This window comes from Carcharhinus amblyrhynchos, chromosome 17 (genome assembly GCF_965287045.1).
Source record: "Carcharhinus amblyrhynchos chromosome 17, sCarAmb.v2.hapA, whole genome shotgun sequence".
Taxonomy (NCBI): domain Eukaryota; kingdom Metazoa; phylum Chordata; class Chondrichthyes; order Carcharhiniformes; family Carcharhinidae; genus Carcharhinus; species Carcharhinus amblyrhynchos.
Window position 1 is genome coordinate 39,682,742 of NC_137340.1, and position 20,304 is coordinate 39,703,045.

At 36.9% G+C, this 20,304-nt stretch overlaps 1 protein-coding gene across 2 annotated transcripts in view; it reads right to left on the bottom strand.

Annotated features, from left to right (window-relative positions):
• Positions 1-8,814: 8,814 nt before the first annotated feature.
• Positions 8,815-20,304, bottom strand: part of rab11fip2 (RAB11 family interacting protein 2 (class I)) — a 92,334-nt gene continuing 80,844 nt past the window's right edge. Inside the window, exon 5 of one of the 2 annotated variants that reach the window (XM_080205845.1) lies at positions 8,815-10,487. In XM_080205845.1, coding sequence (XP_080061971.1) covers positions 10,263-10,487 — 225 coding nt within the window. In that variant the 3' untranslated portion in view covers positions 8,815-10,262. Of the gene's footprint in view, positions 10,488-16,189; positions 19,025-20,304 lie in introns of those variants that run through there. The other variant, XM_080205846.1, reaches the window with a different exon arrangement.

Sequence of the window (20,304 nt, forward strand, 5' to 3'; positions counted from 1 at the left end):
GCAATAGATTTTCAGGACATAGCAATCAGATCTATAAATTAATTCAGTGCCTTAAGACAATTATAAAGAATTGATGTAATTTCTCCACGCAACCTCCATTACCTTTCAATTTAACTTAATCAAGTCAACATCATGATCTTTGTGCAAATGAGTAGTTTTTCCTCCAAGTATTGACTTCAACTCACTTGCAAGTGTAAAATCTGCCTTGAACCAGGTGGCATTTTAGACTGTAGTTCAAAAATAAATGTTTAGAAATATGACAATGAACACCTCAAGCGTGGTAATTTGGTGCAATTTGATTAATACAGCTGAGTAGGTTATACCACAAAGATAAGCGTTTTAATCCGTTGCTAGTTTACCATCCACCACTTGAGTAAATCCAGTTTTAAATGACAGAAAAGTCAGTGAATTAAGCAGAAGCCAGTTGTAAATTTGTGATCAGTTATATAAGTTAAATGATGATATTCAAGAATCCAAAAGATGTGCTGGTTAGGTGGATTGGCCATGCTAAATTGCCCCTTAGTGTCTGAGGAACAACTAGGATAAATGCATGGAGTTATGGGGATAGGGCCTAGGTGGGATTGTGGTCAGTGCAGACTTGATGGGCTGAATGGCCTCCTTCTGCACTGTAGGATTCTAAGCTTTTGAAATGTGCCAATTGGTGTCTTTGCATCCAAATAAAATATTTTAAGAACATTGGTGATGGTCTACAAATGGATGCAATTATAGAAAATGGTCAATGATAATTACTTTGATCTGTGGCATATCTAGTTTTGTGGGAGGCTGACTTCTAGCACAATTTTAAAAAATTCTAGCACAGAAGATTTAGGGAACTATTTGCGCTGGTCATAATTTGGCCCTGAACCTCAATTTTTATTTTACAAATTTGGTGAATTTGTGTAAATTAGTCCCTACGAACTAATACAAACATAGCCAAAAAGTAAATCTTGTTTGTTTCAGCTTTATTCGCTCACCACCCCCCACCCACACACACTCTTCTTTCTGGATAAGACATCACTCAAGATCAAATGTCCAGTTTAAAATCACTGTTTTACATCTGAGCAAACCTGACAATGAACAACTCCGAGGATAAAAAAAAATCCACTTTTGGATTAACACGGGAATATTTTGAAAATACTAGAACAAACTTGCATCAAATGATGTCATTGTAATATACAACTAATTGTAAAACAAGAGAATTGCAATTCATTCAAAAATTTCCACAAAGTAAAACGGTGAATAAGTGGTGTTTATGTTGCTCAATCTTCCATTCAGTTAAATGCATGATTGCTCAACTCATTTAATATTTTAGACCAAATTAGTTGAAAATAGTTTTTCCCCAGTTACATATGTCACAGAAGCTTGAACCAGATTAAACATTACTTTCCATGTACATGGCAGTCTTCCATCTTGTAATATTATGGTTTGCACTGTGGTGGTCAACTCTTGTGTTAAGCATCCCCTTGTGTGACTCAGGAACCCCACTCTTGCAAGGCAGTGTCTACCACATTTACTATGTAAGACAGCAGTGGGCTGATCTCTGTTTTCTCTGGACTCTTCTCTTGGTCAGCTGAGGTCTTTGTTTCTGCTTGCCTCATCTGATGCCCTTCCAAACAAACTGTTAGCCTCCAAATGTCATGGCCACCACTGACTCTTTCAGTTATCAGTGTCAATATCTGTCTTCAGCATACCTGTTTCCTTGTAACAAAGGTATGGATAGCCATGAAGTTGTGAAAATACAACAGTGCTCCTGACAGTCCCTGTATCAATGCAAATCTGGTATACAGCTGTAAACAGTAGTCAATGTTGCAGCTCCAAGCAGTCTGTTGGATTTTACTCTGAGTGGTAGAGTTTTCTTGTTTGGATTTTTCTTGGTAATTATTGAGAGAGCGTGGACCACCTGGCTACAAAGGCAGGTTCCATCACAGTGATGGAAGCTTCAAATCAGTCAGCATTTTCCACTCTTGCTTCTCGTATGTTGAATGTATAGTACTGTGGTCGGGTCCTGAAGTATATTTCATTTTGCTTCTGCACTCTATGGGAATGCTAGATAATACCTATTCAATTGAGTATTGCTGATTTTGATGCAAGGATGGCATTTCTTCTTGCAACAATAAAGCTTCAAGAGTTGCCTCCTCAGTGTATCACAGGCAGCACTGTTGTAGCTGCATGCGATCAGAGAGTCACATCTAATGTTCAGATCTTGGATGCCTCCAGGGCACCTCGTGACATGGTTTGTTCAGAAAGCTGTTACACAAAACTTGTGGTATCAGCAAAGCTCAGGTAATCTTTGTTAGTTCTTAAACAATGACAGTGCAGGAGGACCATGCCTCATGGTCCGTGCACATTTTGCATTAAAATCCCCCAATAAGTTCTGACTTGGGAATTCTGCTGATAGCAGTACTAAGGTCCTCATAGAGCTGTTCTTTTGCTCCTCTAGTGAGGCAAATCATTGCAACATAGTTACACAAGGTTAAACTGGTCCTGTTTGAGTTGAGAGGCAAGACAGAACATGTTCTGAACCCATGGATTAATCAAGGGTAGCAAGAGCTTGTCCCTTGCCAGATGAACATGTAGAGTTTTTTAGTGAACTGTTCTCAGCAAGAATGGTCTCTTGTAGTGATACTTTGTTTTACAGTCTATCAAGTTCAATATCAATCACAGCTGTCTTGTACATATCACCAAGTTGCAAATCATTTGTCAGTCCCGTGCACAATCTTGACTTTTCAGCTGGTCAATAGAAGAGTTAGCATCTTCCTTATTTTTGTTTGTTTCATTTGTTTGCCTGGTGCAATGGATTCTTTCCATTTGTTAAGTAGAGACTCTAACTGAAGCTGATGCATGGCAGGTCAACATATAATAGCCCAATTGGACATGTCGGTCTCCAATGCTGGTCGGAGCCATCCATTGCACCGATTCTGTAGCCCTCTGTTGAGCTTATCACATGTAACTGCTGTCTCCCAAGTTGCATCAACTCCGAAGAGAAAGTAGAATGCCCTCTCCAGGATGCAAGGCTGGATCAATTTATGGAGAACCTGGGCTGCCAAAATGGCAGGTTCCCCATCTCAACTCTCTTTCTCTCTCTCCCCTCCTCACTTCCCCCCCAATCCTCCTCCTCCACCCCCTCCCCCAATGCTCAGTTGATTTCAAAGGAATGCAAAGCACCATGTTTGACAATAGACTGGTTGCAGATTTGCCAAAAAATAACATTTCAGACATCATCCACTTTTGGGATCTAGTCTGGAATTTTGTCAGGAATTACTGCCTTAAGTCTTCAACTTTCCCAAGGTATCCACAAAGTAATGGAATTAATTGCTGGGAATCTGGTTCATGATGGAAGTGTTTGGATGCTGATGGGTCTAAATGTGGATTGCCTGGGGACCAAATCTCCACCAAGTACCTCCAAAGCTTTAGCCTAGAGTCAGAATGGACCTAGTTTCTGTATGTTGCCATGAGGAGGCAGAGGTGAGGATATGCCTGCGCATCGACAGGGAGAGACTTGTACATTTTACTCTTTCTGTAATGTTGCTAACCAGTTTTGAATGCTGAAAATGAGGTACACACTTGCACATAAAAGTGAAAAGTATATTAACTCTCTTCACACATACACACTAAACGCATTGCGATTGACCTGTTAGACACTGTTCCATATCGTGTGAAATTGCACTGGGGAAATTGTGTCGCCTGAAGGTCCATGTGCAAGAAAGACTCATATTAAAATGTTGTATGGATGATTGTCATATTCACAATTCTACCTTATTTGGACAAACTACAGCAAGATTTATACAAAGTCCAAAGTTACTTAATATTCTGATAAGGGTTTCAATATACCCAAGTTTTAAGTTTATTTGTTAGTGTCATAAGTAGGCTTACATTAACACTACAATTTAATTACTGTGAAAATCCTCTAGTTGCCACACTCTGGCGTCTGTTCGAGTACACGGAGGAAGAATTTAGCATGGCCAATGCAGCTAAGCAGCATGTCTTTCAGATAGTGGGAGGAAACCCATGCAGTCACAGGGAGAATCTGCAAATGCCACACAGCAGTTACTCAAGCTGGGAATTGAACTCGGGTCACTGACGCTGTTAGGCAGCAGTGCTAACCACTGTGTCACCCCATCTAGCGCTCCAATTTTATACAATAACATATCACATTTGCATGATTGCTTCAATAATGATAAAACGTAATCATGTTTTGTGACATACATTGCTTCAGTTATACAGCCAAAAGTATCAAAACCACCAAGTATATTTACAACACTTTGTTAAAATAGCCCTGAGAATTTGCAGCAATAGCCTCTTTATGGGGGGGAAAAAAGTTGTCATTCAGTTCCTCAACCCTAGTTCCATGCAGATCATAGCTGATATTTGCATATTTTGTACATATTTTCATCATTAATTGAAAAATAGAGACAAAAACAAACAGGCCAATTGGTTCAACTAATCCATGCTGGTGGTTATGCTTCATATGAGCTGCCTCTTACCCTCCAATCTCCTCCACTGAAGCACGTTCATACTCCCTTTGGTAGTGCTTTCCACATTCTCACCGCTCTCGAGGAAAATAACTTTGGATTTGATTTCTTAGTGCTCATCACATATCGGTGGCCTCTAGTTTTGCTTTTGCACAAAATGGAAACACTACCTATCCACTCTATCAAAACCTTCAAATGACGATCTCCATTATGTCACCTCTTAACCTTCACGCTTCAAGAGTAAAGAGACATTGTTTGTCTTTTCCTGAGAGATAGTGTGAAGTTATGCTCAACTTAATTTAGTGAAACCGGAATGAGTCAAATAAAACATTTGCCAATCAGTTGGATCTCTTAAGTCAGCAAGTTGCCACGAAAAATACTTTCACAGTTCCAACAAAAATCTACATTCTACATTACGTTTGCACATTTTGAAAATCTATTCAATTTAAATACAAGCACCACGATTTTTTTGTGCATAATTACTGCTGACAGTGGCTTTTATAAGTATATCATGGTACATCCATCGGGTCTGGTATCTTCATGGTTTCGATTATCACTACCACTTGCACTTCACCATCAAGTACCCAGTATTTGATATCAGGCTTGATCTTCAACTGAACCAGATGATATTGTTTTCCAGAATAAATTTTATTAATCTGATTACAATTTAGACTGGAATGGACAACGAGACTGAAACTGGTTAAAAAGTATATTTTCGGTTGTGCTTCACATTAGTTTTTCAAAAGAGGACAACATTTCTCTTTTTATTTCTGATGCTTTTAGCTAATCCAAAAAATAATAACTGTTCTACATTCAGTACTAGACAAAGTGTAGTAGCAGCTTGGAGCAAAAGGAAAACACTGTGGATGTGGGAAATCTGAAATAAAAACAAAGTGCTGGAAATACACAAGAGGTTGCGAAGCATCTGTGGGGAGAGAGACAGAGTTAACCTTTTTGCTGCAGATATAATCAGTAGATGTTAAGTTTGGGTTATGTAGCAACATACTGATACTTGCATGATCCTTGAAACGTCTTCTGTAGCATTATTTCAAAAAAATCCTCAATGGGGATCATAGCATGAACTGATAAAACAACTGGTATCTATACTGTCACGAATTATCCGGTTTCCTTGTAAAATAGGGACAACATTCCACAATACATTTAATACATTTTATTAAATATCTGAAACACGCAGCATGTGGTTTTTAGCAATACTTCAAGCATGGCTACAAATGCAGAATGCACTTAGGGTTTACCATGTGTAATGAAAGATGTGCTTTGTCACAATTTAATTACAGTGCAAACATAATTATACTGTACTTACTCATTAAATCATTAGTAGATTAATACCATTGGTACTTAGCTTTCAACCCAATGTAATTTCCAAACATGCAATCAATGCTATATTAACATTCTTTCATAATAAAATACATACCAAGCAAAGCTACATGCATTTTTCTTAGCTTATTTACAATATCAGACAAATAAGGGATATCACTTTTATATATAAACAGATGCTGACTGCATGCTCCAATTTATAAGTGATTGTTTTGAATTTTCCATAGATATATGGTGAGTTACAATGAATGATCAGCAATATTTTCACTTTTAAAATGCCATGAATTCACACAAGATACCACATGAAATCTTATACATACTCATTTAAAAAAAGCCACATCTCTTTTGATGGCCATGCCTTTGTGCATTAAAAAGAAAATCACTGAAGTTAATCTTGCATAACATTCTGCTTCACATCTAATGAATTAACTTTACGTATGTTCAGTGTTCAAAACTTTCAATAATTACTGCAGAAATCAATTACTGTATTTGTTTGATATGCTTCTAACTGTGCAGTATACCAACTAATTAAAACAAAACCATGTAGATGGCCATCTATTTTTAAGCGTAATTTTAGATGTAGAATTTTCATGGTTGACTTTACTACTTTTGCACAATAAATCCAATGAAGCAAAGTATAAGGGAGCATTAAGTTATATTCAACTATTTATAATTTTTTTTGATCAAAGCATTTAAAAACCTCAGATGCAAGAATAATATGTACAATCCAGCGAAAAACCGAGTATAAGTAGTGTATGTGTAGGCGTGCCACAAAGTATACTAAGCAGATAAATTCCATGCAGCACAATAGATTACAAAGGAAAGTAGATAGTGCAGTAAGGAGGTACCTTTTTCAACTTTATAGATAATAATTTAGATGATGCTAAATAGGCTGATTTTACACCTTTAGTTTCTGGTTGTTGATAAATCTCAAGTCAAAAGAAATACTTCATCCTCAACAATTTACATTCTTTATCAAAGGAGACTGCTCTGAGAGCAGTAATTAAAATGGCAAGGAATAAAATAAAGGGACTGCAGTAATGCATGCTCATTGCAGAGTAACAGTTCATTAAAATCAGAAATAATTGTCACACTTATAAACTTCAGAGAGATAAGTAGGACTGATACAATCCCCACGGACTGAGGCATCAGATCTTTAGTGAAGCAAGCAGCCATAGCTTTGCAGTGAAAGTTCATCTTTTAACTTTAAAATCAAAATCAACAGGAGAACAGAAGGAAAACCAGTGTTGCTATTGCACCCTTAGCAGAATTGAAGCATCCTTTGTGTTCCTTCGTGGTGGAGACCAGGACATTTAACTTTACTTAGTTTATCCAATTTGGAAAATGTGAATGGACAATTTATTGCTCAAAATGTTAAGTTCTTAGCTCAGCCAGTGATTTTAGTTATTGAATCATTGGCTCAGAAGTAGATAAATTGTACATTTCACTATTCCCACAGTAAGACAATTTGGAAATAAACAAGTTTTATGCTTACTTAAAAAAATATACATACAGGTCTCTCATTAAAGCTAACCAGAAGCCAAATAAAATGCTTCAGATTGCAAATAGGGTACTGAACTCATAAGGATATTATTCAGTCATTATGAAGAATGACATGCAATATACATAACATCTTAGGAACTGTACATGTCCTTTGCAAATTATATCCATCATTTCACTTTTGCCCAAAATAATCAAGCGGTGGCAGCAATAGGTAAGAAACTGGAGACTGGAAACTTTTTGACATAGAAGATTTAAACTTACAGCAGTAAACCAGGATGATAAACAGAGTGGTAAAAGCAGTAGATAACAATCTGGACAACACAAAGGCATCACAAAAAGAGGCAGGCAAAAATAAAAAAAAGTGCAAGGTAAAATATAATGCCACAATTGAAGATTACACACAGGTAGTCTGGAAGTATGTTAGCTTATAAACACTGTCTTTGGGTTTAGATGATGTCTTAAGTGATTAGCACTTTATGCAGCCATTAGGGTCTCTTGTAACAGTCATATAGATAGATGTTCACTGTAAAATGTGCACTTTTATTGCATGGTTAAGTCTCCTCTAGTGTGGTATAATTATTGGCGTCCTTCTACTAATGGCATATTAATTGCATCAACTCCCTAAAGGGTAGGTCCCTTCGACCTGAACTGGAGCATTATTCTTCTTAAAAAGTGCATCTCAAGTCAGCATGGATGACTTTCTGTAGTTTTTACAGTTTTATCTACTGTACCATATATCATTACTTCAAAAGTTTACTGCATTTTGTTTTTGCTGCCAGTAAAAAAAAAGTTCTACATGTATGAAGGATTTGATCTGGCTTCTGTCTCTAAATAATTGTAACAAAAGTTACCCAAAAAGTACCTTTATGAGTGCAAACCATAATAAAATTTACAAAAAAAAACTGACATCATGCGTTTGTGAAACATTAAAAGAAAACCAAGTGCATGAAATTAAGTTAAGTTGAATCTTTTTGTTGCAAACTTCATTTTCAAAAGTGCAAAGGCAATACTGGCAGACAGCATTTAAATAAATTCTGTGGGCACTTAAAATATTTAAATAATTTTAAATGGTATGTTCAAAACAAGCAGCTTTACCCAGCTAAGTGTACTCCTCCGAGTTGAGGTCCATGTTGTTTTATTGCAGCTAGGTAATTAACCCTGAATGACTAAAGTAGCTTTCACCATCAGCTTAAAAACTTTGATATCAATACAGTTTATGAAGAGTTATTCTGGACAAATACAAGAAATGGCTACCTGCTGTAAGAAATAGTCACTAGGTACCTTAAGATGCTCACAAATCTAAATGACAGTAATTTTTAACCACCGACTGTGATTATTAAATGTATAGCATTAAAACATTTTTTGAATAACTGTGACAGTCAATGGAATATAAAGGTAAATGAGTACTTTTGAAGTACAATGCACTGAAAATGGCAATCAACTGTTAGAAACTATTCAGTAATGTGGTGTTTATGGTTCAACTTAAAATGCACAAGAAAACTTTGTATAGTTTGGCATAAAATGTACAACTTTTATTCTGAACAGCTACCAAAGAAGCTTTGTTTTTTTTACAAAAAAGTATTTAACTTAGTGTAGAATTTGCAAGAACTCTCAGATCAGTTAATTTTTAAAATGACAGAGTTTAACATTTTTATTTTAAGACCGTATGAACAATTCACCACTGGAGGCTGGTTCTCTCTATGAAATCTCAAATACCATTTCAAAAAGATGAAATATCTCAGGCTGGAGTTACACTGCACTCTCAACCAAATCCAGTGCACAGTGGGGGTGGTCGAGAGGGGTCACACCTTTTTAGTGTTTTAAGTTACAGTGCCATATTTGAATCGACAATCACCCACTTCTCTTAAATGCAAAAACGCCAGTATAAACACAGCGTCAGATGACAACTTAACATTCCAATGTTTGTTCTAAAAAAAAAAGCCCATTGTATTTCTGCTATAGAGATTCCTCCTAAACGGTGAAATTCAGATAAAATGAGAATGTAAAACATTGTATTTTTCGAATGTATTGCAATATTAGGTGAATCATGTGTTTGGTGGAAATACAGGTGTAAAAAGAGCTCCAAAAAGTGAGCCCAGCGTTGTGGAAGTACTAGAAGATTCAAATACATAAGGTAATCAAGTAACAGGCAAGAATAAAGTGATTTGTTTAGCATCACAGAGTATGCCTACATCTTGTTCAAATATATTCAACTAAAGTATATGAATGCTGCTGCAAAATAATAGAAAACACTCCACTAAATTTACTGTGTGAACTCCTCTCCAATAAATATGTCAGGCCCTTCCCCAAAGTACACAAACATAACAGATAATCAAGTCATAGGCAAGTACAAAGTGATCAGATTTGGCATCACAGAATACACTGACATTTTGCTTCAATATTTTCAAGTGTATTTATGGCTTCCACAATAATAATATAAAATATAACACTAAATATACTGTGGAAACTCCCCAAATAAATGTTGAATACTTCCCAAACAATAAACTATTTAAATGGTATAATTACAGAAATGCTATATTTTAGATTGCTAATTCATTCTGTTGTTGCTACATTCTATCTGTAAAGAGTAATATAAAAATAAATATGCATGGCCAATGGGTGAGAATCGTTCAGAAAGAGAAGGCTCCCCATGGTCAGTCTACCAGTGAAGTCACTATGTATGTGCTAATCTGCACAACATATCGATTACACATTGTTTGAAACAAATTGACATTTAAGTTAAGTTCATACTTGAATGTTTGCCAAATTGCTAAGAGAAAGACTAAGGATATATTGGTTCTACTTTGCTTGGCAACAAATACTCAATACTCACTGTGGAAAGTATTATACCATTTCTGTCCTGTAAACTTCTTTCCCAATTTGTGGACTACAAAGGTCTTCAGAGTTGCCATTTCATTTTGTCACATTAATAACAGCTTGCCAATATGGCTAATTGTTTTTTGAAAGCTTTCCAGCTTTTCTTGATGGTTCATATGGTACTCTAAGAATGCTGGGAGTTTCCTCCATTACTCGCACTAGAAGGTTATCAATGTAGTCCTCAAGCTCCCGGATTTGACCATCCTTTCTCTTAACAAGTTCTTTGTGCTTCACAAGTTCATAGATCAATTCATCATATGATAAGTTACGATATCCAGCAGCAAGTAGACTGGGATCCTGGAATCAGAAACTGAAGTTAGGTTTGTATAAATTTTTATCCTCCTTGTATTAGACTATTTCTAAACTCACAAGTAACTTAATACCAGGTGCCAGCTTAAAAAAAGTTACTTTTATCTGCAACAAACCCATTGCTGATTGATGATGCTACACCGTTAGATATTCTAGACAGGGACTGGCTTATCCAAAGATGGCAGCATCAATACGGAGATCCCACTGCAGCTATTTCAAAATTAGCTCCACGAAACATGCACGTTGAGAACTTTTAACTTACCTAAAATACAAGGATAATTTAAATTTCAATCCTCTTGCACTCTCCTGGTTTGTTTGCGGAGTGTCTAGTTACATATTCACTGTTATCATATAGATTAATTGCTATTGGAATTAATTTCATATTTGGAACATAGAAAATAAGAACATAAGAAATAGGAGCAGGAGTAGGCCATCTAGCCCTTTGAGCCTGCCCCCCCATTCAATAAGATCATGGCTGATCTGAAGTAGCTCAGTTCCACTTTCCCGCTTTCTCCCCATAACCCTTAATTCCCTTGCCTACTAAAAACCTATCTACCTATCTAATATATTTAACGAGGTAGCCTCCACCACTTCAACGGGCAGAGAATTCCAGAGATTCACCACCCTTTGAGTTAAGAAGTTCCTCCTCAACTCTGTAAACGTCCAACCCAACCCAGGAACTGTAATTGCTGTAAGTAACAAATATTTGAAGCACATGAGGCTTAGGTTTATACATTGTGGACTATTTAAGGAAGGAGAGGGGAAAGAAGAATGATTTAAAAAAAATTAAAATAGATTTGCTCATTTTGATACAATGATTTACAATTTCAACATACATTTTGGAAACAAAGTTTAGTGCTTCATATTTCATTAAAATATTAAATACAATAGGATCCTTTAAAACTAACTGCTTGGGGCAATTGTTTTGTAGGGATGGGGTAAAGACCCCATTACCCCAGCTGCCTTTCCAGCCTTTGGGGTGATTTTACATTTTTGGGCAGATTCTCACTGAAGGAATGACCTTCAGAAATAAAAAGGAAATATTTTTGGATTTTTTATTTGTATTTTCATCAAGGATGACTACTTAGAAAGTCAACTCAGGACTGGGACAAGAGAACAGAGTGGTCTTGTATCTAATGAGAACTCCTTACATCCACTGTGCCAAGCAGGCAGATTGCGTGAAGCACATTGAAAGATGTATTTCACAGATCTGCATTTAAATGGTAGCATGCCTTCCCATGAGCCACTGGATAAAGAGTTGCACCAGTTCATGTGGCTAGCTATTTTTAGTCTCAACCATCCCAGTTTCACCTAATGGTTAAGTCAGATGCATGGCCAGGAAATCAATGCCATTACATCTGTAAATCGGTACACTAATTTTTTTTGGATGTTCTGGGTAAGAGAAATAATTCAACTGTCGAAAACTGAAATGTTTTTGCAAAATTACATTTTAATAAGGATGAATGATTGTGATGGATCTTATTTTAACTAGAATTATTACACCTTTTGTGAAAATAGACAAAATATGTCTCCTGATTCCTTGGTAGTTTGATCTGGTCCTCCAGTTCTGTGATCATTATCCAAAAATAAATTTGCTTTGAACTTCCTATTAACTGCATTCGTACTCAGACCACTATTTGAAAATGCCAGTGTTTTATACATTCAATATTTAATTCTTTCAGACTGTATTTTACTTTCATATTAAAATAATGCTCAAAAGGTGAAGGATATCAAAAGCGGGAGTAGACATTTTAATTTTTATATGGCATGTCAGCATCAAGTACTCCTAGATCAGGAAGTTAATGGGTCAGATACAGGGGGTCTATCTTTTCCAACGTGCTTTAATCAACATTTTGGAAGAACAGCTGTAATTGCACCAGTGTGACTATTTCCTTGGTATGCAGCCAGGTGAATGCAATTGATTAAGAGTCTATATTCACTTGAGAAAGAAAACTTTTGCATTAGTTCTAATACATTCCAAAAGTATTGTGGCAAGAGTTTGATCATGAGTCAACTTATAAGAAAAAGTTACATAGGACACCAATTATATTTTTACTGAACAATCACTATTAGCTTAACTTTTCCACACAAACAAAATAGTTAATTAAAATATCAATGCAAAAATAAAGCAGATTTTTACCTTGAATAAGAGTGTGCCATATTCAGCTGGAGGCATGCCTTTAATTAAGTGTAGCAGTACCCTAAACAGATTATCCTCTTCAAAAAAAGAATGATATTCCTCTAACCAAATCTACTTGCATCTTTAAGTACCAGCTACCGTAACCTACAGACTCCTGTAAAACTGCTGCATTTTGATAGACATGTAGTCAGATAGCTATTTTTAATCAGCTGTTATCACTAACTCTGGTCACTAAACACATTGAACTAGTGGCAGAAAAACTGCAAAGATCACTAAATGCCTCCTAATGAAACCAAGAACGAAGTGACGTTATTACCTAGGTTGGTTTATGTGTCATCACTACGTCTCCTCCTCTAAAGACACTCCTTAAAACCTCTCTTTCAACATGTGTTCAGTCAACTGCCCAATATCTGTGTTTGAACTGGTATCAAACCTCATTTTGCTCCTGTGAGGGACCATAGGATGTCTCATTATGTTCAAGGCAGCATACAAGTTCAAGCTGCTGTAGTCAATGCTCTCTAGACACTTTTTAAAAAAAAATTAGTTCAAGGAGCTACTCCAGCAACAGAACTTTGATAATTTTTGTAGGCTAGTCTCCAAAGACTTGACTTGTATAGTGACAGCACTACAAGGTGAAGACCACGGACTGTGTTTTTCCAACCTCCTTCAATTTAGACATACTTCCAACTGGAGCTGGGAGGGAAATTAAGACCTTTACTCACCAGGAGGTGCCCCAGACCACAGCCAACTTTCCAGTCCTTATGTCTTTATTGTACTGGCAACATGAACTCAAGCATTCATCAGCGGTCCCACTAAAATAGGATTTCAGGCCTCCAAAGCCTGTGCAAGACAATGGTGCTCAATCCCATGCACAGTCCCTGACAAGGATTACTTGGCCCCGAGGCTGGAGATGGTTATGTAGAGGGGAGAATTTGAACACAGGAATGAGAATTTTAAATTTGAGGCCCAAGGGTGATAGATAAATGGGACTTGCTGAAAGTTAGGACATGAGCAGCAAAGTCCTGGACGAGCTGAGATTCACAGGATGTGGAAGGCAGAAGATTAGCCAAGAAAGCACTGGAATAATTGAGCCTAAAGGTCGCATGAGCATGGATGAGAGTTTCAGCAGCCAATGTGGGGAGGGGGAGAAGAAGACGAAGACGAAGACGAAGAAGACGACGAAGACGAAAACGAATGCAGTCGTGGAGCCAGGCAATATTATGCAGCTGGAAATAAGTAACCTCAGTGATGACGAGAACACAGACTTGGAAGTTTCATTCAGGGTCAAACAGGACATTGAAGAATTGGAATAGTCTGAAGCCAGCATCAGAAAGTTGTCAGCTTGGGGGCTGGAGTTGGTGGCTGTGGAATAGAGTTTGTGCCGGGGATAGAAGACAAAGACTTTAATAGGCGCAAAGTTTTGCTCATCCAATGTTGGATATCAGGCAAGTGATGAATCAAAAGGCAGTGGATGGGTCGAGAGAGGAGATGTTGGGGAACATGTGGATATCATCGGTGAAAATGTGGAATCTGCTAGTAATCATGTATAACAAATGGAAAGTAGTGTATGTGGTCAGGGCTAGCAAATTCACGCCATGTTACTTATGAAATTTATGCATGAGCAGCATTCAAATAATTTGAAGCCATCAAGTATATTTAAGAAAATGTAATTATGAACATTAATTGCAAATCACTCTAATGTCATAAAATTGCATTTAAAGATACAGAAAATATTTTGTACATCTGTAACCATAAATAGAAGCAGAAAGATGACCATAAACACCAGAGATACAACTTTAGGTGCAGTGGGCAATTACATTAATGAGCAGAAATTTTGTGGAACTGACATACAAGATCAAGGAAATTCAGGTGCAATATAACAATGTACCCAAGTCACTTTCACATTTTTTTATTGCTAAAAATTGACAGTAGGCCATACATACAGTATTGATTTCATGAACATTTTCAAGAACTTCAGGACCAGTATTTCTGGTGTTGCCAGCTACCATATTTTCTGATTGTAGGCAGGCAGTGTTTCATCTATGTGCACAGAACCAATAATGTTTGTTTCTATTGCTGCCCAGGGGGCTGGGGGGGGGGGGGGGGGGGTGCTACTTTATCCATAGAGTAAGGTCCAGTAGGTATTCAAACAACCTTCAAACTACACATAAAAAAGATTTGAACACAACTGTTTATTATAGCTGGAGCTGGGTTATTCACAACATGATGCAAGATTAAAGGATTCCATAGCGTGAATTGAAAAGGTTCATTACCCCCTCTACTCTACAGTAGTTCAATATTAGAAATAAAACACAAATTAGGTGGCAAGTGTAAGTTTCTAAAGTGAATGTATGTTTTTATTGCTACACATGGGTCTAGTTCAACCCTTAATAGACAAAATATAGCTCCTTAGAATAATACTACATCTATAAATGGCTTGCCTATAAAATACTAGATCCAGAAATGTCACATGGTACATCTTACATCATATGGAGTTTAGAAAATATACAATGAAGTTGGAATTTATTCTTTTAGATAAACCATAATGGAATTTATTGTACATGCGTACAAAAATCAGAAAAGTGACAGACTCCTTCAGGTAGTTTTAAAAATGCAACTGTTTAACATCTAGATTTAGCAGCCACTTATCACCTCTCCCACCTGAAAAATCATTATCTGAAACTGATTCAGGCGTAGAATCACCATAAACTTTCAAAACAGTCAAAATATTTTACCGTTCTCATCTAGCTGACTCTGCAGGAAACAGGTTACTCGCACCTGCACAGCTGAAGTAAATTAGTGTGAAATGATGATATTTCCAACTCTGAAATGTTTTACTGCCAAATGTGAGACTGTATTTGGTTATAGATTCAATTTCAATAATCAGATTTTGCAGATGGCTTTTTTTTTAAAAAAGAGCTAGGATAACAAATACACACATTGCACTTGTTACAATAAAAAAACCCCCAATGAATTAGTAAAATAAATTCCAAATCAAAAATCTGGGACTTGATTTTTAGGCCCCACTGGGCCATTTTGTGTAATCAGGATGGGGATTCAATAGGACCACATGCAATGGATAGTTAATCCAGGTAATTAATAGGCACTTAATACAAATGAAATGGGCGACTAGAAAACCTCAGATGTCCACAGAGAGTGGGGGCAATTTAACTATCTGGAGGCGACCACTGGGTGGCAGACTGGTGTGGGTCAGTACTCCTAAAGACCCTCCTGTCTTACCAGGCACTGCAGTGATCTTAGGCATCCTTCCTCCCTCAACACAGAAGTGTCCTAGCTGCAAATCTCTTTCTTGGTTTAGATTTTTAAAAATTGCAGAGGGGAACCTCCAATTTTTGAAGCACCTTTGATTTGCTTCTGCCAAAGCAGGCTGCTGCCTTTTGAAGCTGGAAGGCCTTCGGATGGCCTCCTTATGAGAGCCCATCTGCCATCCTTAACTGGATAGTGAGCCCACTCCAGGCCCTTTAATTGGCTGCCTGTGGTGGGTGGCGGGGGCGGGGGGGGGGGGGGGGAGGGAAGGAGGAGAGAGAGAGAGAGAGAAAAACCACAAGTGACTGTTTTCCCACACAGTGCAGGCTTCTAACCCACATTTCAGCCTGATGGCAGATTCATAAGACACCTGAGAAATCTTATCCTTGGATTTCTAACAATAATTAGACTTATTGATTAATGTGGAAGAAATCTTTTCCTCAAAATTTGTCTGAATACATTTTGCAAGCAAGAACACTTATATGATTAAACATGTCAAAGCTTCACAGGCTGGTATCCAAAACAGTTTGAGGAGTCACATAAAATGGAAGATCTGGCAAGCTATGATCCTCTCAATGTTGTTATAATGAGGAACTTGGCTCTGGGAATATCAATACAGTTACTTTCACATTTACTGTTCTACTCTCCCCATTTACTTTTCAGTGCTTAATTAGGTGTTAAGGAGTTCACACTGCCTTCTAAACTGGCTATCACTCCTGTTTAAACACTTTGATTTGGAGACAGGTACTGGCACTAGAACTGAAATGGTGGCAAATCTAATTATTATGCACATATCCACATAAAGCCTCTTCAGTATCCAATGATGGAGAACTGAAGACAAATTATCCTGAAACTCTTGTATGGAAACCACATAAATTATGCACCAATTGAAACCAATGTAGATTCTTAATGAAAGAGCAAATGGTGTGATGCCAACTTGGCATTCTTCTATGTTCAGCCTTCCAGTATCCCCTTGCCTCCAAATATATTCATAAAAAATGAATATCAAAAGACACTACATTTAAACATCCTTAACCAGAGAAACCTTTTACAATTAATAATTAAAATTAAGAATTTGAAAAGTAATTTGTACACTTTCGGCCATCAATTAATCTGAAATATGGCACAGTAAATCTGCAAGACAGTATTCAGAATTTTACAGTAATTATCTATGCAAAAATTGTATTCACTGGATAGCACAACATAACTTAATTAGTAATTAGATAATATCTACCTATTTGGTGGAAAGCCATTTGAAATCCTGAAAATATATGGGAGATTATCAGGCTGGCGTATCATTTGCTAACCAACAGTTCATTTTAAAAAAAACTATTTAGAAAAGCAGTATTTTAAAAATTTTGAATAGACTCCCTCTTTCCATCTGTCCCCTATGCTATCAAGATACTTCCATTTTTAAAAACTTCTTTAACACCTATGTCCATTTTTATTAAGGTTTTGAAACCTCTCATTGTTTTGCAATGGTTTCCCCTGGATCCTATGAAAATGCATGTGAAAATAAATCACTATAGAATGCTCCTAAGAACACCATCTATTAATTATTTATCTACCACTTGACTAAAATCATGGCACAAAATAAGACAATACAAATAAGTTTTCATTGCAGTGGTACAATATATGATAGTACACATTTGGACTTGGATCCATAGACTACAGCAGTGTGAATGGCAAAAAACTCAACAATACAACATTTCCACTAAACAAAAATAATCCTCTATACAAATTACCAAATATCATTCTTCTGGTTACTAAATATACATAGGAGGAAAAAAAGTCAACAAAGTCTCAATACACCTACTGATATCAAAGTAGTTTTACCAAACAGACTATAAAATTAAGATATCATTTTGTTGACACTTTGATAGTCAATCAGGAAACTTGCCTAAATGAATGCCGTCTGTGGAGAAAATGCACCGACTGATGTGTCAACATGTTACTTTGATAGAAACTCTAGTTTTATGGAATTCTGATTAAAGTTTAACTAGACTGCCAAGAAATGTTATGCTTGGACCAAGACTTCCATAAAAACGGCAGCAAGTGGGAATGGTACATTGGAATTCCACGTCTGGTTACAAATTTCACTTTGATCAGCAATGGATTAATCCAGGCCATGTTATAAGATTTCAAAAAAAAACTGAACACACTAAAGCCCTTCATGTTTGGCAGGAATTTGCAAACTTCAAGTACATGTTAATTTCCCAAACATCATGGATCAAAACAAAACTGTGACCGTATACCAACTCTACATGGGTTATAAAAATTTTGATTATTCATAAATGAAATACGTAAGCACAAAAAAATCCATTCAATGGTCCCGTATGTGAAATTTATCTGAAAGCTAATCCTTGACTCACTGTCTGATGATGCTTCATTCGGAGCTAATTTCTTGGTAGTTCTCGTCAGTGGTGGTTTGATATTGCCTTCTACTCTCAGGGGCAAGACAAAGAGGCAGGTTGCAACTCTATCTCAGCTGGAAAGGGAATCAAACCTGTGCTGTTGGCATCTTTCTGGCCCACACAAGCCATTTGAGTTAACCAGCCTCCTATCCACACAATATTTACTATTTTATGATATTGGATCTGTGCACTCTACACTAGTCCTCATCGCACAAACAAATAGAAATTTTAACATTTGTTAAACTAAAACCTGAAGACAAATATCTTAATAGTACTTACTATTTATGCAAGTTTGGAATATGGAGATTTACTCACCTCTCTTCATCCCATCATTGGTGCAGAAGTTTTACCCGATTCAGCCTTATTTCTCTCAATCTCACTAATTAAACTGCTGCATTGCTCGAACTCCGAAACAGCTATCTTTGATGGTGTTTTGGTCACCTGTCTAAACGTCATCGGTGAGCATTGATTCCTTTACCTTTTTTCTATTGTGAAATATCTTAAACCATATTTTGTAATAAGGTGTTATGTAAATTCGCATTGCTGACAATGATTTATTGCTTAACAAAATGTTATTTTAGGATTTGTTTTGCTATTCGATCGCCACCACATTATTGCATCTCTTAGCTTGTCGTGTTACTTCTTCTTCATCCGGTACGGTGTGTTTGGTCCATGTTTTATTCCCAAACGAACTTTCAAATGCTCTATACAAGTGTAAAAAAATCCTGAGGTGCTTTGTAGAAGTGGAGCAAAAGATGATGTTGCAGAGACAATGAAAAACTTGGTCAAACAAATAGATTTTAAGGAGGGCTTCAAGGAGGAGGGCAGAGGAGGTTAGGAAGGGAATTCCAAATTCTGGAGTCTACATGACAAAAAGCATGGCCACCAATGGTAGCGTGAGGCAGAGCAGGAAGCACAAAGATCAAGAGTTAGACAAATCAGAGAGTTCTGCGAGGGAGTGGCTGTAGGTTACAAAAAGGTTTGAAGGGGCAAGGCCATATGTGAGTTTAAGCACATGGATGAGAATTTCAAACTGGTGTGCAGGGACCAAAAATCAACTTAAGTCAGCAAAGGTAAGGGAACAGAGTTTTGGATAACGTAATAGAGGCTGAAGGGTGGGATAGCAGCCAGGAGAGCACTTGGAAAGTTGAATATGAAGATGACAAGGCATTTTGTGGCTTTCAGTGACAAATGGAATGAGACAGGGCTAAATTATGGCCTCAGACATCCAAAAATTTTAATTCAAATACATTTGTGGCTAATTCAAAACTTGTCATTGGATAAGCCGTCAACTATAGCTTGCTAGGTGAGGACAAAGTAGACAGAATCTACCTAGATTTGGTATGTTTTTTTACTGCATGTTTATTGTAAATTTAAATCAGAATTAGTAATGCATTCTGGGCTGCTTAAACAAAAGTCATCAAGATTACTTAAACCTAGTAAGTTTTATTGGCCAAAACTAGCAAGAAAAACAAGCAGCATTTCTTAAAAAATCCATTTTTAAAATTCCATTTTCATCCCGAAATTCAACTCCTCTAACATGCCTTAATTTTGATGGCAGGGGAGAGATGCCTTTGGGTTTCATGGTCACTTAACAACAGATACTTATTATGATGAGGCAAACCTTTTATCCTTTTGCTCTCTTGAAAGAATGCTCCACTCTACTAGACACACCAACTCTCAGCCAGCTGAGAAAGTTTGAAAGAACTCATTCTCGCTGCAGCTGCTGAGTTCAATGACAGGCTACACTAGCACTCAAACATTTCACTACTTTATTGGGATGACACAAACAAAAGCCTGCTGAAGTATAACCTGCATGTTTTTCAAAAGTAGAGAAACTGAGTGAATGACCAACACCAGTAATAAAAGCAGATATAAAAAAAAGAGTTGGAAAAAAGAGACACGGTAAATCAAAAAGTAGTGGGTTGAACATACCAAATCCATAAATTGCAAAATGAATCACTTTTCAGAATCTTAGTAAAAA